Here is a 25,028-nt window from a genome sequence, read left to right as displayed (position 1 = left end):
CGGTTTCTACTCTAATCAAGACGGTTTCTACTCTAATCAAGACCAATACGGTTTCTACCCTAATCAAGACCAAGACGGTTTCTACCCTAATCAAGACCAAGACGGTTTCTACCCTAATCAAGACCAAGACGGTTTCTACCCTAATCAAGACCAATACGGTTTCTACCCTAATCAAGACCAATACGGTTTCTACTCTAATCAAGACGGTTTCTACCCTAATCAAGACCAATACGGTTTCTACCCTAATCAAGACCAAGACGGTTTCTACCCTAATCAAGACCAAGACGGTTTCTACCCTAATCAAGACCAAGACGGTTTTTACCCTAATCAAGACCAATACGGTTTCTACCCTAATCAAGACCAAGACGGTTTCTACCCTAATCAAGACCAAGACTGTTTCTACCCTAATCAAGACCAATACGGTTTCTACCCTAATCAAGACCAAGACGGTTTCTACCCTAATCAAGACCAAGACTGTTTCTACCCTAATCAAGACCAAGACTGATTCTACCCTAATAAAGACCAAGACGGTTTCTACCCTAATCAACACCAATACGGTTTCTACTCTAATCAAGACGGTTTCTACTCTAATCAAGACTGTTTCTACCCTAATCAAGATCAAGACGGTTTCTACTCTAATCAAGACCAAGACGGTTTCTACTCTAATCAAGACGGTTTCTACTCTAATCAAGACGGTTTCTACTCTAATCAAGACCAATACGGTTTCTACCCTAATCAAGACCAAGACGGTTTCTACCCTAATCAAGACCAAGACGGTTTCTACCCTAATCAAGACCAAGACGGTTTCTACCCTAATCAAGACGGTTTCTACCCTAATCAAGACCAAGACGGTTTCTACTCTAATCAAGACTAATACGGTTTCTACCCTAATCAAGACCAAGACGGTTTCTACCCTAATCAAGACAGTTTCTACCCTAATCAAGACCAAGACGGTTTCTACCCTAATCAAGACCAAGACAGTTTCTACTCTAATCAAGACCAAGACGGTTTCTACCCTAATCAAGACCAAGACGGTTTCTACTCTAATCAAGACCAATACGGTTTCAACCCTAATCAAGACCAAGACGGTTTCTACCCTAATCAAGACCAAGACGGTTTCTACCCTAATCAAGACCAAGACTGTTTCTACCCTAATCAAGACCAAGACGGTTTCTACCCTAATCAAGACCAAGACGGTTTCTACCCTAATCAAGACCAAGACGGTTTCTACCCTAATCAAGACCAAGACGGTTTCTACCCTAATCAAGACCAAGACGGTTTCTACCCTAATCAAGACCAAGACGGTTTCTACCCTAATCAAGAACAATACGGTTTCTACACTAATCAAGAGCAATACAGTTTCTATCCTAATCAAGACGGTTTCTACTCTAATCAAGACGGTTTCTACTCTAATCAAGACCAATACGGTTTCTACCCTAATCAAGACCAAGACGGTTTCTACCCTAATCAAGACCAAGACGGTTTCTACCCTAATCAAGACCAAGACGGTTTCTACCCTAATCAAGACCAATACGGTTTCTACCCTAATCAAGACCAATACGGTTTCTACTCTAATCAAGACGGTTTCTACCCTAATCAAGACCAATACGGTTTCTACCCTAATCAAGACCAAGACGGTTTCTACCCTAATCAAGACCAAGACGGTTTCTACCCTAATCAAGACCAAGACGGTTTCTACCCTAATCAAGACCAAGACTGTTTCTACCCTAATCAAGACCAAGACTGTTTCTACTCTAATCAAGACCAAGACGGTTTCTACTCTAATCAAGACTGTTTCTACCCTAATCAAGATCAAGACGGTTTCTACTCTAATCAAGACCAAGACGGTGTCTACTCTAATCAAGACTGTTTCTACCCTAATCAAGATCAAGACGGTTTCTACTCTAATCAAGACCAAGACGGTTTCTACTCTAATCAAGACGGTTTCTACTCTAATCAAGACGGTTTCTACTCTAATCAAGACCAATACGGTTTCTACCCTAATCAAGACCAAGACGGTTTCTACCCTAATCAAGACCAAGACGGTTTCTACCCTAATCAAGACCAAGACGGTTTCTACCCTAATCAAGACGGTTTCTACCCTAATCAAGACCAAGACGGTTTCTACTCTAATCAAGACTAATACGGTTTCTACCCTAATCAAGACCAAGACGGTTTCTACCCTAATCAAGACAGTTTCTACCCTAATCAAGACCAAGACGGTTTCTACCCTAATCAAGACCAAGACAGTTTCTACTCTAATCAAGACCAAGACGGTTTCTACCCTAATCAAGACCAAGACGGTTTCTACTCTAATCAAGACCAATACGGTTTCTACCCTAATCAAGACCAAGACGGTTTCTACCCTAATCAAGACCAAGACGGTTTCTACCCTAATCAAGACCAAGACTGTTTCTACCCTAATCAAGACCAAGACGGTTTCTACCCTAATCAAGACCAAGACGGTTTCTACCCTAATCAAGACCAATACGGTTTCTACCCTAATCAAGACCAAGACGGTTTCTACTCTAATCAAGACCAAGACGGTTTCTACCCTAATCAAGACCAAGACGGTTTCTACTCTAATCAAGACCAAGACGGTTTCTACTGTAATCAAGACGGTTTCTACTCTAATCAAGACCAATACGGTTTCTACCCTAATCAAGACCAAGACGGTTTCTACCCTAATCAAGACCAAGACGGTTTCTACCCTAATCAAGACCAAGACGGTTTCTACCCTAATCAAGACGGTTTCTACCCTAATCAAGACCAAGACGGTTTCTACTCTAATCAAGACTAATACGGTTTCTACCCTAATCAAGACCAAGACGGTTTCTACCCTAATCAAGACAGTTTCTACCCTAATCAAGACCAAGACGGTTTCTACCCTAATCAAGACCAAGACAGTTTCTACTCTAATCAAGACCAAGACGGTTTCTACCCTAATCAAGACCAAGACGGTTTCTACTCTAATCAAGACCAATACGGTTTCTACCCTAATCAAGACCAAGACGGTTTCTACCCTAATCAAGACCAAGACGGTTTCTACCCTAATCAAGACCAAGACTGTTTCTACCCTAATCAAGACCAAGACGGTTTCTACCCTAATCAAGACCAAGACGGTTTCTACCCTAATCAAGACCAAGACGGTTTCTACCCTAATCAAGACCAAGACGGTTTCTACTCTAATCAAGACCAAGACGGTTTCTACCCTAATCAAGACCAAGACGGTTTCTACTCTAATCAAGACCAATACGGTTTCTACCCTAATCAAGACCAAGACGGTTTCTACCCTAATCAAGACCAAGACGGTTTCTACCCTAATCAAGACCAAGACTGTTTCTACCCTAATCAAGACCAAGACGGTTTCTACCCTAATCAAGACCAAGACGGTTTCTACCCTAATCAAGACCAAGACGGTTTCTACCCTAATCAAGACCAAGACGGTTTCTACCCTAATCAAGAACAATACGGTTTCTACACTAATCAAGAGCAATACAGTTTCTATCCTAATCAAGACGGTTTCTACTCTAATCAAGACGGTTTCTACTCTAATCAAGACCAATACGGTTTCTACCCTAATCAAGACCAAGACGGTTTCTACCCTAATCAAGACCAAGACGGTTTCTACCCTAATCAAGACCAAGACGGTTTCTACCCTAATCAAGACCAATACGGTTTCTACCCTAATCAAGACCAATACGGTTTCTACTCTAATCAAGACGGTTTCTGCCCTAATCAAGACCAATACGGTTTCTACCCTAATCAAGACCAAGACGGTTTCTACCCTAATCAAGACCAAGACGGTTTCTACCCTAATCAAGACCAAGACGGTTTCTACCCTAATCAAGACCAATACGGTTTCTACCCTAATCAACCCAAGACGGTTTCTACCCTAATCAAGACCAAGACTGTTTCTACCCTAATCAAGACCAAGACTGTTTCTACCCTAATCAAGACCAAGACTGTTTCTACCCTAATCAAGACCAGGACGGTTTCTACCCTAATAAAGACCAATACGGTTTCTACTCTAATCAAGACCAAGACGGTTTCTACTCTAATCAAGACTGTTTCTACCCTAATCAAGATCAAGACGGTTTCTACTCTAATCAAGACCAAGACGGTGTCTACTCTAATCAAGACTGTTTCTACCCTAATCAAGATCAAGACGGTTTCTACTCTAATCAAGACCAAGACGGTTTCTACTCTAATCAAGACGGTTTCTACTCTAATCAAGACGGTTTCTACTCTAATCAAGACCAATACGGTTTCTACCCTAATCAAGACCAAGACGGTTTCTACCCTAATCAAGACCAAGACGGTTTCTACCCTAATCAAGACCAAGACGGTTTCTACCCTAATCAAGACGGTTTCTACCCTAATCAAGACCAAGACGGTTTCTTCTCTAATCAAGACCAATACGGTTTCTACCCTAATCAAGACCAAGACGGTTTCTACCCTAATCAAGACGGTTTCTACCCTAATCAAGACCAAGACGGTTTCTACCCTAATCAAGACCAAGACAGTTTCTACTCTAATCAAGACCAAGACGGTTTCTACCCTAATCAAGACCAAGACGGTTTCTACCCTAATCAAGACGGTTTCTACCCTAATCAAGACCAATACGGTTTCTACCCTAATCAAGACCAATACGGTTTCTACTCTAATCAAGACGGTTTCTACCCTAATCAAGACCAATACGGTTTCTACCCTAATCAAGACCAAGACGGTTTCTACCCTAATCAAGACCAAGACGGTTTCTACCCTAATCAAGACCAAGACGGTTTCTACCCTAATCAAGACCAAGACTGTTTCTACCCTAATCAAGACCAAGACTGTTTCTACTCTAATCAAGACCAAGACGGTTTCTACTCTAATCAAGACTGTTTCTACCCTAATCAAGATCAAGACGGTTTCTACTCTAATCAAGACCAAGACGGTGTCTACTCTAATCAAGACTGTTTCTACCCTAATCAAGATCAAGACGGTTTCTACTCTAATCAAGACCAAGACGGTTTCTACTCTAATCAAGACGGTTTCTACTCTAATCAAGACGGTTTCTACTCTAATCAAGACCAATACGGTTTCTACCCTAATCAAGACCAAGACGGTTTCTACCCTAATCAAGACCAAGACGGTTTCTACCCTAATCAAGACCAAGACGGTTTCTACCCTAATCAAGACGGTTTCTACCCTAATCAAGACCAAGACGGTTTCTACTCTAATCAAGACTAATACGGTTTCTACCCTAATCAAGACCAAGACGGTTTCTACCCTAATCAAGACAGTTTCTACCCTAATCAAGACCAAGACGGTTTCTACCCTAATCAAGACCAAGACAGTTTCTACTCTAATCAAGACCAAGACGGTTTCTACCCTAATCAAGACCAAGACGGTTTCTACTCTAATCAAGACCAATACGGTTTCTACCCTAATCAAGACCAAGACGGTTTCTACCCTAATCAAGACCAAGACGGTTTCTACCCTAATCAAGACCAAGACTGTTTCTACCCTAATCAAGACCAAGACGGTTTCTACCCTAATCAAGACCAAGACGGTTTCTACCCTAATCAAGACCAATACGGTTTCTACCCTAATCAAGACCAAGACGGTTTCTACTCTAATCAAGACCAAGACGGTTTCTACCCTAATCAAGACCAAGACGGTTTCTACTCTAATCAAGACCAAGACGGTTTCTACTGTAATCAAGACGGTTTCTACTCTAATCAAGACCAATACGGTTTCTACCCTAATCAAGACCAAGACGGTTTCTACCCTAATCAAGACCAAGACGGTTTCTACCCTAATCAAGACCAAGACGGTTTCTACCCTAATCAAGACGGTTTCTACCCTAATCAAGACCAAGACGGTTTCTACTCTAATCAAGACTAATACGGTTTCTACCCTAATCAAGACCAAGACGGTTTCTACCCTAATCAAGACAGTTTCTACCCTAATCAAGACCAAGACGGTTTCTACCCTAATCAAGACCAAGACAGTTTCTACTCTAATCAAGACCAAGACGGTTTCTACCCTAATCAAGACCAAGACGGTTTCTACTCTAATCAAGACCAATACGGTTTCTACCCTAATCAAGACCAAGACGGTTTCTACCCTAATCAAGACCAAGACGGTTTCTACCCTAATCAAGACCAAGACTGTTTCTACCCTAATCAAGACCAAGACGGTTTCTACCCTAATCAAGACCAAGACGGTTTCTACCCTAATCAAGACCAAGACGGTTTCTACCCTAATCAAGACCAAGACGGTTTCTACTCTAATCAAGACCAAGACGGTTTCTACTCTAATCAAGACCAATACGGTTTCTACCCTAATCAAGACCAAGACGGTTTCTACCCTAATCAAGACCAAGACGGTTTCTACCCTAATCAAGACCAAGACTGTTTCTACCCTAATCAAGACCAAGACGGTTTCTACCCTAATCAAGACCAAGACGGTTTCTACCCTAATCAAGACCAAGACGGTTTCTACCCTAATCAAGACCAAGACGGTTTCTACCCTAATCAAGAACAATACGGTTTCTACACTAATCAAGAGCAATACAGTTTCTATCCTAATCAAGACGGTTTCTACTCTAATCAAGACGGTTTCTACTCTAATCAAGACCAATACGGTTTCTACCCTAATCAAGACCAAGACGGTTTCTACCCTAATCAAGACCAAGACGGTTTCTACCCTAATCAAGACCAAGACGGTTTCTACCCTAATCAAGACCAATACGGTTTCTACCCTAATCAAGACCAATACGGTTTCTACTCTAATCAAGACGGTTTCTGCCCTAATCAAGACCAATACGGTTTCTACCCTAATCAAGACCAAGACGGTTTCTACCCTAATCAAGACCAAGACGGTTTCTACCCTAATCAAGACCAAGACGGTTTCTACCCTAATCAAGACCAATACGGTTTCTACCCTAATCAACCCAAGACGGTTTCTACCCTAATCAAGACCAAGACTGTTTCTACCCTAATCAAGACCAAGACTGTTTCTACCCTAATCAAGACCAAGACTGTTTCTACCCTAATCAAGACCAGGACGGTTTCTACCCTAATAAAGACCAATACGGTTTCTACTCTAATCAAGACCAAGACGGTTTCTACTCTAATCAAGACTGTTTCTACCCTAATCAAGATCAAGACGGTTTCTACTCTAATCAAGACCAAGACGGTGTCTACTCTAATCAAGACTGTTTCTACCCTAATCAAGATCAAGACGGTTTCTACTCTAATCAAGACCAAGACGGTTTCTACTCTAATCAAGACGGTTTCTACTCTAATCAAGACGGTTTCTACTCTAATCAAGACCAATACGGTTTCTACCCTAATCAAGACCAAGACGGTTTCTACCCTAATCAAGACCAAGACGGTTTCTACCCTAATCAAGACCAAGACGGTTTCTACCCTAATCAAGACGGTTTCTACCCTAATCAAGACCAAGACGGTTTCTTCTCTAATCAAGACCAATACGGTTTCTACCCTAATCAAGACCAAGACGGTTTCTACCCTAATCAAGACGGTTTCTACCCTAATCAAGACCAAGACGGTTTCTACCCTAATCAAGACCAAGACAGTTTCTACTCTAATCAAGACCAAGACGGTTTCTACCCTAATCAAGACCAAGACGGTTTCTACCCTAATCAAGACGGTTTCTACCCTAATCAAGACCAATACGGTTTCTACCCTAATCAAGACCAAGACGGTTTCTACCCTAATCAAGACCAAGACGGTTTCTACCCTAATCAAGACCAAGACGGTTTCTACCCTAATCAAGACCAAGACGGTTTCTACCCTAATCAAGATCAAGACGGTTTCTACTCTAATCAAGACCAAGACGGTTTCTACTCTAATAAAGACCAATACGGTTTCTACCCTAATCAAGATGGTTTCTACCCTAATCAAGACGGTTTCTACCCTAATCAAGACCAATACGGTTTCTACCCTAATCAAGACCAAGACGGTTTCTACTCTAATCAAGACCAAGACGGTTTCTACCCTAATCAAGACCAATACGGTTTCTACCCTAATCAAGACCAAGACGGTTTCTACCCTAATCAAGACCAAGACGGTTTCTACCCTAATCAAGACCAAGACAGTTTCTACCCTAATCAAGACCAAGACGGTTTCTACCCTAATCAAGACCAAGACGGTTTCTACTCTAATCAAGACCAAGACGGTTTCTACTCTAATAAAGACCAATACGGTTTCTACCCTAATCAAGATGGTTTCTACCCTAATCAAGACCAATACGGTTTCTACCCTAATCAAGACCAAGACGGTTTCTACTCTAATCAAGACCAAGACGGTTTCTACCCTAATCAAGACCAAGACGGTTTCTACTCTAATCAAGACCAAGACGGTTTCTACCCCAATCAAGACCAAGACGGTTTCTACTCTAATCAAGACGGTTTCTACCCTAATCAAGACCAAGACGGTTAATATATAAATAATACTGGGAACTATTTCACACTGGGAAGATTTACAACATGATGTCACAATCACAACGATTGGGAACTATTTCACACTGGGAAGATTTACAACATGATGTCACAATCACAACGATTGGGAACTATTTCACACTGGGAAGATTTACAACATGATGTCACAATCACAACGATTGGGAACTATTTCACACTGGGAAGATTTACAACATGATGTCACAATCACAACGATTGGGAACTATTTCACACTGGGAAGATTTACAACATGATGTCACAATCACAACGATTGGGAACTATTTCACACTGGGAAGATTTACAACATGATGTCACAATCACAACGATTGGGAACTATTTCACACTGGGAAGATTTACAACATGATGTCACAATCACAACGATTGGGAACTATTTCACACTGGGAAGATTTACAACATGATGTCACAATCACAACGATTGGGAACTATTTCACACTGGGAAGATTTACAACATGATGTCACAATCACAACGATTGGGAACTATTTCACACTGGGAAGATTTACAACATGATGTCACAATCACAACGATTGGGAACTATTTCCCTCTGGGAAGATTTTTTACATGACATCAGGCAACTAGTAGGTGGTATCTAATGGTGATGTGTGTGTGGGGCTAATAACCAGCTAATTTATTGGACTTGATAGACTACAACAAGAACATTATGGAATATAGATGTATTTTATTTGGAGACTTTTACAAGGCTTTTGATACAGTTTTAGGGGTGTTATGACACTTCATATCAATAAGGATAGTTTTAGGGGTGTTATGACACTTCATATCAATAAGGATAGTTTTAGGGGTGTTATGACACTTCATATCAATAAGGATAGTTTTAGGGGTGTTATGACACTTCATATCAATAACAACAGTTTTAGGGGTGTTATGACACTTCCTATCAATAAGGATAGTTGTAGGGGTGTTATGACACTTCCTATCAATAAGGATAGTTTTAGGGGTGTTATGACACTTCATATCAATAAGGATAGTTTTAGGGGTGTTATGACACCTCATATCAATAAGGATAGTTTTAGGGGTGTTATGACACTTCATATCAATAAGGATAGTTTTAGGGGTGTTATGACACTTCATATCAATAAGGATAGTTTTAGGGGTGTTATGACACTTCATATCAATAAGGATAGTTTTAGGGGTGTTATGACACCTCATATCAATAAGGATAGTTTTAGGGGTGTTATGACACTTCATATCAATAAGGATAGTTTTAGGGGTGTTATGACACCTCATATCAATAAGGATAGTTTTAGGGGTGTTATGACACTTCATATCAATAAGGATAGTTTTAGAAGTTTTCAGATACAAGACAAAGAGATAAATTGTTCACAATTGGCTGACGACACCACCATTTTTAAAAAGATCATAATGAAGTCAGGAAAGCTACTGAGTGTATTAATGCCTTTGCAACCCGAAGTGAAATGGCTAGCTAGTTAGGGGTGGTGTGCGCTAAATAGCGTTTCAATCGGTGCCGTCACTCGCTCTGAGACCTTGAAGTAGTAGTTCCCCTTAGCTCTGCAAGGGCAGTGGCTTTTGTGGCGCGATGGCTAACGATGCTTCGAGGTTGACTGTTGTTGATGTGTGCAGAAGGTCCCTGGTTTGAGCCCCTATCTCACATGTATCAAGTTTATCTCTGAATATTAGGAAATTATAATTATTTGTGTTGAAAAGATGTGACTTAAACTCAGTATGTAATATCCCTGTAAAAGATGTGATCACATGTCTTCGTATTAAAGTTGGCAAAGATCAGAAAGAAAGGGCCAACTTAAATGTCTCTCCTATTGTTGAGGAAACTAGAAAGAGATTTAACTCCTGGTTATTAAGAGATCTTTCTTCATCTGGATGTGAACTTTTATCAATCTGAAGGTCCAGATTAGTTTATACCTCCCCTGCCTTGGATGTTCCTCTGTCAGTAACTAAAATGGTTGATGATAAATGATTTAACTTCATATGGAGGAATAAACCTCTATTTTTAAAAAGCGGTAACATGTAGCACCCAGGGTGAGAGTTAGGGTTGACCCTAACATGTAGCACCCAGGGTGAGGGTTGAGGTTGACCCTAACATGTAGCACCCAAGGTGAGGGTTAAGGTTGACCCTAACATGTAGCACCCAAGGTGAGGGTTAGGGTTGACCCTAACATGTAGCACCCAGGGTGAGGGTTAAGGTTGACCCTAACATGTAGCACCCAAGGTGAGGGTTAGGGTTGACCCTAACATGTAGCACCCAGGGTGAGGGTTAGAGTTGACCCTAACATGTAGCACCCAGGGTGAGGGTTAAGGTTGACCCTAACATGTAGCACCCAAGGTGAGGGTTAGGGTTGACCCTAACATGTAGCACCCAGGGTGAGGGTTAGGGTTGACCCTAACATGTAGCACCCAGGGTGAGGGTTAGGGTTGACCCTAACATGTAGCACCCAGGGTGAGGGTTAAGGTTGACCCTAACATGTACCACCCAGGGTGAGGGAGGGTTGACCCTAACATGTAGCACCCAGGGTGAGGGAGGGTTGACCCTAACATGTAGCACCCATGGTGAGGGTTAGGGTCGACCCTAACATGTAGCACCCAAGGTGAGGGTTAGGGTTGACCCTAACATGTAGCACCCATGGTTAGGGTTGACCCTAACATGTAGCACCCAGGGTGAGGGATAGGGTTGACCCTAACATGTAGCACCCAGGGTGAGGGTTAAGGTTGACCCTAACATGTAGTACCCAGGGTGAGGGTTAAGGTCGACCCTAACATGTAGCACCCAGGGTCAGGGAGGGTTGACCCTAACATGTAGCACCCAGGGTGAGGGTTAGGGTTGACCCTAACATGTAGCACCCAAGGTGAGGGTTAGGGGTGACCCTAACATGTAGCACCAATGGTGAGGGAGGGTTGACCCTAACATGTAGCACCCAGGGTGAGGGTTAGGGTTGACCCTAACATGTAGCACCCAGGGTGAGGGTTGACCCTAACATGTAGCACCCATGGTGAGGGTTAGGGTTGACCCTAACATGTAGCACCCAGGGTGAGGGTTAGGGTTGACCCTAACATGTAGCACTAGGGTGAGGGTTAGGGTTGACCCTAACATGTAGCACCCAGGGTGAGGGTTAGGGTTGACCCTAACATGTAGCACCCAGGGGGAGGGTTAAGGTTGACCCTAACATGTAGCACCCAGGGTGAGGGTTAAGGTTGACCCTAACATGAAGCACCCAGGGTGAGGGAGGGTTGACCCTAACATGTAGCACCCAGGGTGAGGGTTAGGGTTGACCCTAACATGTAGCACCCAAGGTGAGGGTTAGGGTTGACCCTAACATGTAGCACCCAGGGTGAGGGTTAGGGTTGACCCTAACATGTAGCACCCAGGGTGAGGGTTAAGGTTGACCCTAACATGTAGCACCCAGGGTGAGGGTTAGGGTTGGCCCTAACATGTAGTACCCAGGGTGAGGGAGGGTTGACCCTAACATGTAGCACCCAGGGTGAGGGTTAAGGTTGACCCTAACATGTAGCACCCAGGGTGAGGGTTAAGGTTGACCCTAACATGTAGCACCCAGGGTGAGGGAAGGTTGACCCTAATATGTAGCACCCAGGGTGAGGGTTAGGGTTGACCCTAACATGTAGCACCCAGGGTGAGGGTTAGGGTTGACCCTAACATGTAGCACTAGGGTGAGGGTTAGGGTTGAAACTAACATGTAGCACCCAGGGTGAGGGTTGACCCTAACATGTAGCACCCAGGGTGAGGGTTAAGGTTGACCCTAACATGTAGCACCCAGGGTGAGGGTTAGGGTTGACCCTAACATGTAGCATCCAGGGTCAGGGAGGGTTGACCCTAACATGTAGCACCCAGGGTGAGGGTTAGGGTTGACCCTAACATGTAGCACCCAAGGTGAGGGTTAGGGGTGAACCTAACATGTAGCACCCATGGTGAGGGAGGGTTGACCCTAACATGTAGCACCCAGGGTGAGTGTTGACCCTAACATGTAGCACCCAGGGTGAGGGTTAAGGTTGACCCTAACATGTAGCACCCAGGGTGAGGGTTGACCCTAACATGTAGCACCCAGGGTGAGGGTTAGGGTTGACCCTAACATGTAGCACCCAGGGTGACGGTTAGGGTTGACCCTAACATGTAGCACTAGGGTGAGGGTTAGGGTTGAAACTAACATGTAGCACCCAGGGTGAGGGTTGACCCTAACATGTAGCACCCAGGGTGAGGGTTAAGGTTGACCCTAACATGTAGCACCCAGGGTGAGGGTTAGGGTTGACCCTAACATGTAGCACCCAAGGTGAGGGTTAGGGGTGAACCTAACATGTAGCACCCATGGTGAGGGAGGGTTGACCCTAACATGTAGCACCCAGGGTGAGTGTTGACCCTAACATGTAGCACCCAGGGTGAGGGTTAAGGTTGACCCTAACATGTAGCACCCAAGGTAAGGGTTAGGGTTGACCCTAACATGTTGCACCCAGGGTGAGGGTTAGGGTTGACCCTAACATGTAGCACCCAGGGTGAGGGTTAAGGTTGACCCTAACATGTAGCATCCAGGGTGAGGGTTAGGGTTGACCCTAACATGTAGCACCCAGGGTGAGTGTTGACCCTAACATGTAGCACCCAGGGTGAGGGTTAAGGTAGACCCTAACATGTAGCACCCAGGGTGAGGGTTGACCCTAACATGTAGCACCCAGGGTGAGGGAGGGTTGACCCTAACATGTAGCACCCAGGGTGAGGGTTGACCCTAACATGTAGCACCCAGGGTGAGGGAGGGTTGACCCTAACATGTAGCACCCAGGGTGAGGGTTGACATGTACCACCCAGGGTGAGGGTTGACCCTAACATGTAGCACCCAGGGTGAGGGAGGGTTGACCCTAACATGTAGCACCCAAGGTGAGGGAGGGTTGACCCTAACATGTAGCACCCAGGGTGAGGGAGGGTTGACCCTAACTTGTAGCACCCAAGGTGAGGGTTAGGGTTGACCCTAACATGTAGCACCCATGGTGAGGGTTAGGGTTGACCCTAACATGTAGCACCCATGGTGACGGTTAGGGTTGACCCTAACATGTAGCACCCAGGGTGAGGGTTAAGGTTGACCCTAACATGTAGCACCCAGGGTGAGGGTTAAGGTTGACCCTAACATGTAGCATCCAGGGTGAGGGTTAGGGTTGACCCTAACATGTAGCACCCAGGGTGAGGGAGGGTTGACCCTAACATGTAGCACCCAGGGTGAGGGTTAGGGTTGACCCTAACATGTAGCACCCAGGGTGAGGGTTGACCCTAACATGTAGCACCCAGGGTGAGGGAGGGTTGACCCTAACATGTAGCACCCAGGGTGAGGGTTGACCCTAACATGTAGCACCCAGGGTGAGGGAGGGTTGACCCTAACATGTAGCACCCAGGGTGAGGGTTGACATGTACCACCCAGGGTGAGGGTTGACCCTAACATGTAGCACCCAGGGTGAGGGAGGGTTGACCCTAACATGTAGCACCCAAGGTGAGGGAGGGTTGACCCTAACATGTAGCACCCAGGGTGAGGGTTAAGGTTGACCCTAACATGTAGCACCCATGGTGAGGGTTAGGGTTGACCCTAACATGTAGCACCCATGGTGAGGGTTAGGGTTGACCCTAACATGTAGCACCCAGGGTGAGGGTTAAGGTTGACCCTAACATGTAGCACCCAGGGTGAGGGTTAAGGTTGACCCTAACATGTAGCATCCAGGGTGAGGGTTAGGGTTGACCCTAACATGTAGCACCCAGGGTGAGGGAGGGTTGACCCTAACATGTAGCACCCAGGGTGAGGGTTAGGGTTGACCCTAACATGTAGCACCCAGGGTGAGGGTTGACCCTAACATGTAGCACCCAGGGTGAGGGTTGACCCTAACATGTAGCACCCAGGGTGAGGGAGGGTTGACCCTAACATGTAGCACCCAGGGTGAGGGTTGACCCTAACATGTAGCACCCAGGGTGAGGGAGGGTTGACCCTAACATGTAGCACCCAGGGTGAGGGTTGACATGTACCACCCAGGGTGAGGGTTGACCCTAACATGTAGCACCCAGGGTGAGGGAGGGTTGACCCTAACATGTAGCACCCAAGGTGAGGGAGGGTTGACCCTAACATGTAGCACCCAGGGTGAGGGTTAAGGTTGACCCTAACATGTAGCACCCATGGTGAGGGTTAGGGTTGACCCTAACATGTAGCACCCATGGTGAGGGTTAGGGTTGACCCTAACATGTAGCACCCAGGGTGAGGGTTAAGGTTGACCCTAACATGTAGCACCCAGGGTGAGGGTTAAGGTTGACCCTAACATGTAGCATCCAGGGTGAGGGTTAGGGTTGACCCTAACATGTAGCACCCAGGGTGAGGGAGGGTTGACCCTAACATGTAGCACCCAGGGTGAGGGTTAGGGTTGACCCTAACATGTAGCACCCAGGGTGAGGGTTGACCCTAACATGTAGCACCCAGGGTGAGGGAGGGTTGACCCTAACATGTAGCACCCAGGGTGAGGGTTGACCCTAACATGTAGCACCCAGGGTGAGGGAGGGTTGACCCTAACATGTAGCACCCAGGGTGAGGGTTGACATGTACCACCCAGGGTGAGGGTTGACCCTAACATGTAGCACCCAGGGTGAGGGAGGGTTGACCCTAACATGTAGCACCCAAGGTGAGGGAGGGTTGACCCTAACATGTAGCACCCAGGGTGAGGGTTAAGGTTGACCCTAACATGTAGCTCCCAGGGTGAGGGAGGGTTGACCCTAACATGTAGCACCCAAGGTGAGGGAGGGTTGACCCTAACATGTAGCACCCAGGGTGAGGGTTAAGGTTGACCCTAACATGTAGCACCCAGGGTGAGGGTTAGGGTTGACCCTAACATGTAGCACCCAGGGTGAGGGAGGGTTGAACGCTTTGGATTTTAAAACCTCTAATGTATCCATTTAATCTTAAATATTATAAAACTATTTAAGAAATAAGGATATAATCCCTAATTTAATTTTACAACAGATTAGTGGTCTAGAACTTTGATGTGGGTAAAAACCCTATCAATCTGGAATAATAAAGACATAAAATACAAAAACAAGTCTTTGTTTTTCCAGAACTGGTTTGACAACAACATTATTTGGGTTAAACAATTATTGAATAATGACGTACGATATGAATATGATGATATGATTATGATTATTGTCTGGTAAATATTGTATATCTAATGAGGTGAACAAAGTATCATACAAACTCATTCATAGAATCTACCCTGTAAAGACCTTTATTATACACAGATTTAAAATAGCTGTTGATAACTAATGTGTATTTTGTGGTTGTGAACGTCTTCTGGACGTGTCCTCGCTGCGTTAGGGTCCTGCTGTGTTTCTCGTTAGCCATTTTCTTCCGTTGTTCCACCCTCATGTGGTGAACCGGCGTCAAATCAGTCACATGATTTGCGTCCAGATCACCAACGCAACTGGTTCGCCTGGCGTCCAGATCACCAAGGCAACGGGTCGCCTGGCGTCCAGATCACCAAGGAAACGGGTTCGCCTTGTGTCAGCCGGACGGCTACCGGAAGCTGATGCTTCTACCGCGTCACGTGATGAGGGTGAGGCGCCCTGAGATACATGTTTGCTAAGGACAGATCTAGGATCTAGACCAAAATACATAGGGCTGGAAGTACAACGCAAAAAATAGACCTTGAATCAGTTTAAATTACACGAGAATGACATCAGATAGTTAGCAGGTGTCTTCTAGGTTTAATATATTTTTTCGCCCTAGATGTCTTCAGGAACCCTGGCGACTGCATTTCAAGCAGTGTTTTTGATATATCTATTCACGTAGCCAAGTTAGAACATATTTTACATGGACTTATTTTAGCTGTGCATGTCCCTTCAAGTACCTTCTGTCTCCCAGTTTCGCTGTAACTGTCCACCATCTTCCTAAACTCGTCCGTTTCGTCGTGATCCTCGCCGATGTAACCGTCGTTGGGATGTGCTTCACGATACTTCTCTGTGTTGGTCGGCAGTTTGAACACTTTTCTCTGTCTCACAACCATATTTTCATACATTTTGCAGCGCAAACAAAATACACGTTTTTTTCCTGAACCTTGTCTTCTGGGGACTGGAAAGTTTATAGCTAACAACTTGAAGCAACGCCGTTGGTTATAGCAGTGCATGCACGTCATTCCGCACGGATCCAGAAGAGGGCGCACGCGTACCATGCGTCGACCATACCAGTATTTTAGTCTTATTTCAGGGACTCTTGAGTCGGGAAGATCCTTGCTCTGCAAGGAAACTATTTCATAGTTGAAAAAAAATATTTTGTTGCCTTATAAGCTTAAAAATACAATTTAGGGGAGTTTTATAAGGGGAAGATTTGCTTTTGGAATTGAAAAAATATTTGTTATATATTACATTTCTATATGCCTAATTTTCAGAGGCAAAACGAGTCTGTTTTGAGTATTTTGTTGTCAACTCTGTCAGTGATGTCTAACCCCCTTAAGATCAATAATTGTTTTCAATATTCTGAAAAAATATTTGGATCACTGTTCTGCAACACATGCTTAAACTATTCAAAGTCAAATGAAATGTATCGGTCACACACACATTTATCAGATGTTATCGGTCACACACACATTTATCAGATGTTATCGGTCACACACACATTTATCAGATGTTATCGGTCACACACACATTTATCAGATGTTATCGGTCACACACACATTTATCAGATGTTATCGGTCACACACACATTTATCAGATGTTATCGGTCACACACACATTTATCAGATGTTATCGGTCACACACACATTTATCAGATGTTATCGGTCACACACACATTTATCAGATGTTATCGGTCACACACACATTTATCAGATGTTATCGGTCACACACACATTTATCAGATGTTATCGGTCACACACACATTTATCAGATGTTATCGGTCACACACACATTTATCAGATGTTATCGGTCACACACACATTTATCAGATGTTATCGGTCACACACACATTTATCAGATGTTATCGGTCACACACACATTTATCAGATGTTATCGGTCACACACACATTTATCAGATGTTATCGGTCACACACACATTTATCAGATGTTATTGCGGGTGTAGAGAAACCCTTGTGTTTGTTCCCAGCTCCAACAGTGCAGTATTATTTAACTATTTACAACAATACACACATATAAAAGTAAAAAGAATGCAATTACGAAATAAATAAATATTGATTTGCTTGCTGAGCTAGACCTAAGGGATAATGTTTGCTTTATAGATGTTTTATGTTCTGAATCTGAAATCATGCCAACATTTATATAGCACTATAAAATAAATAGAAGTTTGGAGATTTGTATTTCATATTTTAATAATCTAATATTAGAGTGAAACAATCAAGGCTTTTAAACACTTTTTAGACAATAAATGTACAAATGAAATCACTTTTTTGGTTTCTGTCTCACCCTGATCAGTTTCCCCTGTCCTTGTTATTGTCTCCACCCCCTCCAGGTGTCTCTTATTTTCCCTGGTGTATATATCCCTGTGTTTCATGTCTCTCTGTGCCAGTTCGTCTTGTATGTTCCAAGTCAACCAGCGTGGTTTTCAAACCATCTGCCTCCCGTGTCTGCATCTGGGTCTCGCCTTGTGCCCTTATAGTACGAACTGGCCATGACAGACCCAGCAGACTGGGACCAGCTCTGCCACACTGTCTCCCTGCAGGGAGCCACAATTAGGCGACATGAGGAGCTACTACAGGACCTTCTGGAAAGGCTCAGTTCCATGACAGACCCAGTAGACTGGGACCAGCTCTGCCACGCTGTCTCCCTGCAGGGAACCACAATTAGGAGACATGAGGAGCTACTACAGGACCTCAGTTCCCTGACAGACCCAGCAGACTGGGACCAGCTCTGCCACACTGTCTCCCTGCAGGGAGCCACAATTAGGCGACATGAGGAGCTACTACAGGACCTTCTGGAAAGGCGCAGTTCCATGACAGACCCAGTAGACTGGGACCAGCTCTGCCACGCTGTCTCCCTGCAGGGAGCCACCATTAGGAGACATGAGGAGCTACTACAGGAGCTTCTGGAAAGGCTTCGTTCCCTGACGGAACGCCACGACCAAGGTTCAAGGCTATCATGGAGCGAATCAGTGAGTTAGCTCATAGGCAGCCCGCCACCTCCAAGACCACCCAATAACCTGTCTACTATCAGTGGTGGGTTTGTACAGCCTACCCCGGCTCCCCAAGAGCCCCGCTTACCACCTCCGGAGCCATTTTTATTTCACCTTTATTTGCTAGTTGAGAACAAGTTCTCATTTATAACTGCGACCTGGCACAGATAAAGCAAAGCAGTGCGACACAAACAACACAGAGTTACACATGGAATAAACAAACGTACAGTCAATAACACAATAGAAAAAGTCTATATACAGTGTGTGCAAATGGTGTGAGGAGGTAGGCAATAAATAGGCCATAGTAGTGAAGTAATTACAAGCCAACGAGAGCATACTGTTCGCAGTGGTGGGTGGTATATGACTATATAGATTTATGTTTCCTCAGGGTAAAGACTATATAGGTGGTATATGGGGCTTTGGTTAGTTACCGTTTTTTAATCTCTGCATCATTCTGAACCTGTATGCCGCTGTAAACACCAGATGTATTCGGTGCTTGTGATAACATTTGATTTGATGCTGTATATATTTCAAAGGTTAATATTAAGAAAAATATTTTCAAAAATAGATTGTCCTGTCTTTCACAAGTCCCTGATTTATCTTGACAGATCTTGTGTGACTCTACATTTTTTACTTCTGTTTAACCAACTAGAAATAGAGCCAAAATGTGCAGTTACTTCAGTAAATTGTCAGCACATGTCATACCACATGAATCCACAAGAGGGCGGACACGTACCATGTATCGATCACCGTAACAGGTTTTTAATTAGTCAACAAACATTTTTTTGTTTGATGATAAAATGTAGACAGATGTTCAGTTTGGAAACAGGAGGACCAGAGCTGTTTTATTATTTCAGAGAAACAGGAACTAATTTAGAGTCTAGTACAAGTTCTTTGACTTCCAGCATGTAGATATAAACCCTTCTCTTCATCCATATGGACTCAGGGTTGGGGCCAATTCAGCTTTCAGTACCAGAATGATGGATTCATTAAATCATTCACTGTATTGAAGTCTGATTTGAGCCCAGTCCTGATCCACTGACAGTGATATATGTAAATCATATCAGACTAATACACAGTTAACATGTTACAGAGAACAGACAGTAGAACACACAGCAGGTCCTGGTAGCGTGTTACTGGTAGCGTGTTACAGGGAAGATGTAAACATGTTTGACACATGTTGGTCTCAGTTTACACAACAGAAGGCCTGTCAGGTTATACATGGATACAATGGAATGACAAACATTATACACCCACATTATATACATACACACACACACACACACACATTATACACAAACACACACCCCATAGGTTAGTTGTACTGGCTGTAACAGAGCCAGTGGTTAGAGGTCAAAGGTCATTAGTATCAGCTCTCACATGGAAGCCTCAGAACACCTATAGGTCACTTGGGGTTTTGGGAGATGACCTCTACAGTCACACAGGATCACAGTTCAGCGGTTAGATATCAACGGGTGGGAATGTTACATCCGTCTGTCTGTCAGTTAGAGATCTCCCAGCCTTCCCTCGGTCTCTGACACACCCAGGAAGTAGTGGGGTGAAAGGTAGCCAATCAGAACACAAGGCCACTGGCGGTTGTCCAATCAGCATCCCAGACCGCTGATAGATCCGATGCGGTCCACCTTCATGCCGAAGCATCCCCTGGCGGTGGCGCTCTTCCTGCTCCGACCACGGAACATCCTCTGTTGGCGCAGAAAGTCTAGGAACAACCTGGGGACCACAGGACCCGCCCCCATGCCACGACCAGCCAATCCCTGGGAGGGAGGATGGTAGGAATGGGAGGGGCCAGAAGTGGAACCATCAGAGGTGATGTCTGGTTGGTTGAGGATCAGAGAGCGGAGCTGAGCGCTGAAGAGATTATCTAGTACCTGGACGGGGGGAAGGGGAAGAGGGAAGAGGGAAGGGGGGAAGGGGAAGGGGAAGAGGGAAGAGGGAAGAGGGAAGGGGGGAAGGGGAAGAGGGAAGAGGGGAAGGGAAGGGGGGAAGGGGAAGGGGGGAAGGGGGGAAGGGGAAGAGGGAAGAGGGGAAGGGAAGAGGGAAGGGGAAGGGGAAGGGGAAGAGGGAAGTGGGAAGGGGGGAAGGGGAAGAGGGAAGAGGAAGAGGGAAGGGGAAGAGGGAAGGGGGGAAGGGGAAGAGGGAAGGGGAGGGGGGAAGGGGAAGAGGGAAGGGGAGGAGGGAAGGGGAAGAGGGAAGGGGGGAAGGGGAAGAAAGGGGGGAAGGGGAAGAGGGAAGAGGGAAGAGGGAAGGGGAAGAGGGGAAGGGAAGAGGGAAGGGGGGAAGGGGAAGGGGAAGGGGAAGGGGAAGGGGAAGAGGGAAGAGGAAGAGGGAAGGGGAAGAGGGGAAGGGGAAGAGGGAAGGGGAAGAGGGGAAGGGGAAGAGGGAAGGGGAAGAGGGAAGGGGGGAAGGGGAAGAAAGGGGGGAAGGGGAAGAGGGAAGAGGGAAGAGGGAAGGGGAAGAGGGGAGGGGGGAAGAGGGAAGAGGGGAAGAGGAAGAGGGAAGGGGGGAAGAGGAAGAGGGAAGGGGAAGAGGGGGTGTGGGAGGAGGGGGAGATGAGGGAGAGAGAAGGGGGAGGGGAAGGGAGAGAGAAGGGGGGGTGGGAGGAGAGGAGAAGAGGGAGAGAGGAGGGGAAGGGAGAGAGGAGGGGGTGTGGGAGGAGGGGAGGAGAAGAGGGAGAGAGAAGGGGGGTGGGAGGAGAAGAGGGAGAGAGGGGGGGGAGGGAGAGAGGAGGGGGCGTGGGAGGAGGGGAGGAGAAGAGGGAGAGAGAAGGGGGGTGGGAGGAGAAGAGGGAGAGAGGGGGGGGAGGGAGAGAGGAGGGGGTGTGGGAGGAGGGGAGGAGAAGAGGGAGAGAGAAGGGGGGTGGGAGGAGAAGAGGGAGAGAGGGGGGGAAGGGAGAGAGGAGGGGGTGTGGGAGGAGGGGAGGAGAAGAGGGAGAGAGGAGGGGGTGTGGGAGGAGAAGAGGGAGAGAGGGAGAGAAGAGGCATCAGTGCATTGTCACGATAATTCATATAAAGTAGTCATTTGTTAAATTACTGGTACTGTACGTGTGAAAGGTAAACCATTGTGTAAATCCTTTAAACGACTGAGATAATGGAAATCCAATGAGCGAAATCTCCATCTGGGACAGCCAGAAGAGGACTGGTACCTCCTCAGAGCCTGGTTCCTCTCTACCCAGTACAGCCAGAAGAGGACTGGTCAGCCCTCAGAGCCTGGTTCCTCTCTACCCAGTACAGCCAGAAGAGGACTGGTACCTCCTCAGAGCCTGGTTCCTCTCTACCCAGTACAGCCAGAAGAGGACTGGTACCTCCTCAGAGCCTGGTTCCTCTCTACCCAGTACAGCCAGAATAGGACTGGTACCTCCTCAGAGCCTGGTTCCTCTCTACCCAGTACAGCCAGAAGAGGACTGGTACCTCCTCAGAGCCTGGTTCCTCTCTACCCAGTACAGCCAGAAGAGGACTGGTCAGCCCTCAGCCTGGTTCCTCTCTACCCAGTACAGCCACTGGACCTCCTCAGAGCCTGGTTCCTCTCTACCCAGTACAGCCAGAAGAGGACTGGTACCTCCTCAGAGCCTGGTTCCTCTCTACCCAGTACAGCCAGAAGAGGACTGGTCACAGCCAGTACAAGAGGACTGGTACCTCCTCAGAGCCTGGTTCCTCTCTACCCAGTACAGCCAGAAGAGGACTGGTACCTCCTCAGAGCCTGGTTCCTCTCTACCCAGTACAGCCAGAAGAGGACTGGTCAGCCCTCAGAGCCTGGTTCCTCTCTACCCAGTACAGCCAGAATAGGACTGGTACCTCCTCAGAGCCTAGTTCCTCTCTACCCAGTACAGCCAGAAGAGGACTGGTACCTCCTCAGAGCCTGGTTCCTCTCTACCCAGTACAGCCAGAAGAGGACTGGTCAGCCCTCAGAGCCTGGTTCCTCTCTACACAGTACAGCTAGAATAGGACTGGTACCTCCTCAGAGCCTGGTTCCTCTCTACCCAGTACAGACAGAAGAGGACTGGTACCTCCTCAGAGCCTGGTTCCTCTCTACCCAGTACAGCCAGAAGAGGACTGGTCAGCCCTCAGAGCCTGGTTCCTCTCTACCCAGTACAGCCAGAAGAGGACTGGTACTTCCTCAGAGCCTGGTTCCTCTCTACCCAGTACAGCCAGAAGTACTGAGTAAAAATAAACAAATAAGAGAAATGTTCCATACGCACAAAATATAATTTTTCTCATTAGATGCACAAACTTGTTAACATCCCTGTTAGTGAGCATTTGTCCTTTGCCAAGATAATCCATCTACCTGACAGGTGTGGCATATCAAGAAGCTGATTAAACAGCATGATCATTACACAGGTGCACCTTGTGCTGGGGACAATAAACGGCCACTCTAAAATGTTAAAATGTCACAAATGTCTCAAGTTTTGAGGGAGTGTGCAATTGGCATGCTGACTAGAGGAATGTCCACCAGAGCTGTTGCCAGATAATTTAATGTTAATTTCTCTACCATCAGCAGCCTACAACGTTGTTTTAGAGAATTTGGCAGTTTGGCCTCACAACCGCAGACCACGTGTATGGCTTTGTGTGGGCGAGCAGTTTGCTGATGTCAACTTTGTAAACAGAGTGCCCCATGGTGGGGTTATGGTATGGGCAGGCATAAGCTACAGACAGTGAACACAATTGCATTTTATCACACACTTATCAAGAGAACATCCCTGGTCGTCCCTACTGCCTCTGATCTGGAGGACTCACTTATCAAGAGAACATCCCTGGTCGTCCCTACTGCCTCTGATCTGGAGGACTCACTAAACAGAGAACATCCCTAGTCGTCCCTACTGCCTCTGATCTGGAGGACTCACTTATCAAGAGAACATCCCTGGTCATCCCTACTGTCTCTGATCTGGAGGACTCACTTATCAAGAGAACATCCCTGGTCGTCCCTACTGCCTCTGATCTGGAGGACTCACTAAACACATGCTTCGTTTGTAAATGATGTCTGAGTGTTGGAGCATGCCCCTGGCTTTCTGTAATTAATAAAACAAGACAATTGTCTACTTTGCTTAATATAAGGAATTTGAAATGATTTACACTTTGACTTTTGATGCACTAAATATATTTAAAACCAAATACTTTTAGACTTTTACTCAAGTAGTATTTTACTTGGTGACTTTCACTTTTACTTGAGTCATTTTCTATTACGTATCTTTACTTTTACTCAAGTATGACAATTGGGTACTTTTTCCACCACTGTAAGGAGTCTCTCTGTCCCCCTAGCATCTCACCTGGTTCTCAAACACCTCCACTGTTAAGGAGTCTCTCTGTCCCGCTAGCATCTCACCTGGTTCTCAAACACCTCCACTGTAAAGGACATGTGCCCTGCACATATTTCACCCAGCATTCTCTCTCTCCCTCTCAGCTCTACTAAGGTCATGTTGTGCTGTCTGGCCTTGAACCAACATGAGACAGTATAACTTAACACAACACTGGTACATCCTCCCTGGGTCCATATTCACAAAGCATCTCAGAGTAGGATCAGATCCCCTCTTTGTGAAGACGGGCCCTCGGGTGTTGGTAAAGGCACCTCACTTACCTGTGTGTCGTGTTTCCGAGGTGATGGTCGGGGCGAGGGTTGGGACGAGAGTCGAGACTCCACACTCAGTGACAGAGAGGAGAGGAGGATGAGGAGGAGAAGGGTACGGGTGGAAGAAGAAGATGAAGCAGCCATCTTTGTTTGAGAAGAAAAAGTAAAAAAACAAAAAGAAAGGTCAAAATAATAAATGATATTGTTCTTCAGGAGAGTAGATAATAATAATAATACTGAGTGGAATCCGTAGGAAAAACAATTCCTTGTCTCTTCGAGTAGTAATCCAACCGGTTACTGTTTCCTAAAAGTTGTTTTAAAGTACTCTTTAGGATCCTTTAATGTTGTTTTCCTGGTTCGTCTAAGATCTCTTCTTTATCCTGTAGAGTCAGGATGTGTCTGTATGTGAACTGAGCAGGGGTTAGGTTATAAACAAGAACGCTGTGATGTCACACATTCTGCTGCGTTACCCCTGGAGACGAGGAACCCCGAAATGACACGACACACCCCTTCACCACCGTTACCTAGCCTACATCCTCCTCTTTACATTATGGACTGTTAACAGGTCACCACCGTTACCTAGACTACATCCTCCTCTTTACATTATGGACTGTTAACAGGTCCCCACCGTTACCTAGACTACATCCTTCTCTTTACATTATGGACAGTTAACAGGTCACCACCGTTACCTAGACTACATCCTTCTCTTTACATTATGGACAGTTAACAGGTCACCACCGTTACCTAGACTACATCCTTCTCTTTACATTATGGACTGTTAACAGGCCACCACCGTTACCTAGACTACATCCTTCTCTTTACA

At 45.6% G+C, this 25,028-nt stretch overlaps 1 protein-coding gene and 1 long non-coding RNA gene across 2 annotated transcripts in view; both read right to left on the bottom strand.

Moving 5' to 3' along the window:
- LOC139379530 (uncharacterized) overlaps nt 1–16,590 on the bottom strand; it is a 32,329-nt gene extending 15,739 nt beyond the window's left edge. Inside the window, exon 1 of the long non-coding RNA XR_011628393.1 lies at nt 16,353–16,590. This is a non-coding gene — a long non-coding RNA (uncharacterized lncRNA). The remainder of the gene's footprint in view (nt 1–16,352) is intronic.
- Nucleotides 16,591–19,457: 2,867 nt separating this feature from the next.
- Nucleotides 19,458–24,358, bottom strand: LOC139379143 (natriuretic peptide C-like 2). Its single transcript, XM_071121983.1, has 2 exons — nt 24,215–24,358; nt 19,458–20,514 (listed from the first exon to the last, which is right to left on the bottom strand). Exons 1-2 carry the CDS (start codon nt 24,347–24,349, stop codon nt 20,230–20,232), a joined length of 420 nt encoding a protein of 139 aa, XP_070978084.1. The 5' UTR covers nt 24,350–24,358; the 3' UTR covers nt 19,458–20,229.
- Nucleotides 24,359–25,028: the final 670 nt, after the last annotated feature.

This window comes from Oncorhynchus clarkii, chromosome 21, assembly GCF_045791955.1.
Source record: "Oncorhynchus clarkii lewisi isolate Uvic-CL-2024 chromosome 21, UVic_Ocla_1.0, whole genome shotgun sequence".
NCBI lineage: Eukaryota > Metazoa > Chordata > Actinopteri > Salmoniformes > Salmonidae > Oncorhynchus > Oncorhynchus clarkii.
Note: the sequence above shows the minus strand (reverse complement) of the source record. Positions and strands in the feature narration are given on the sequence as shown.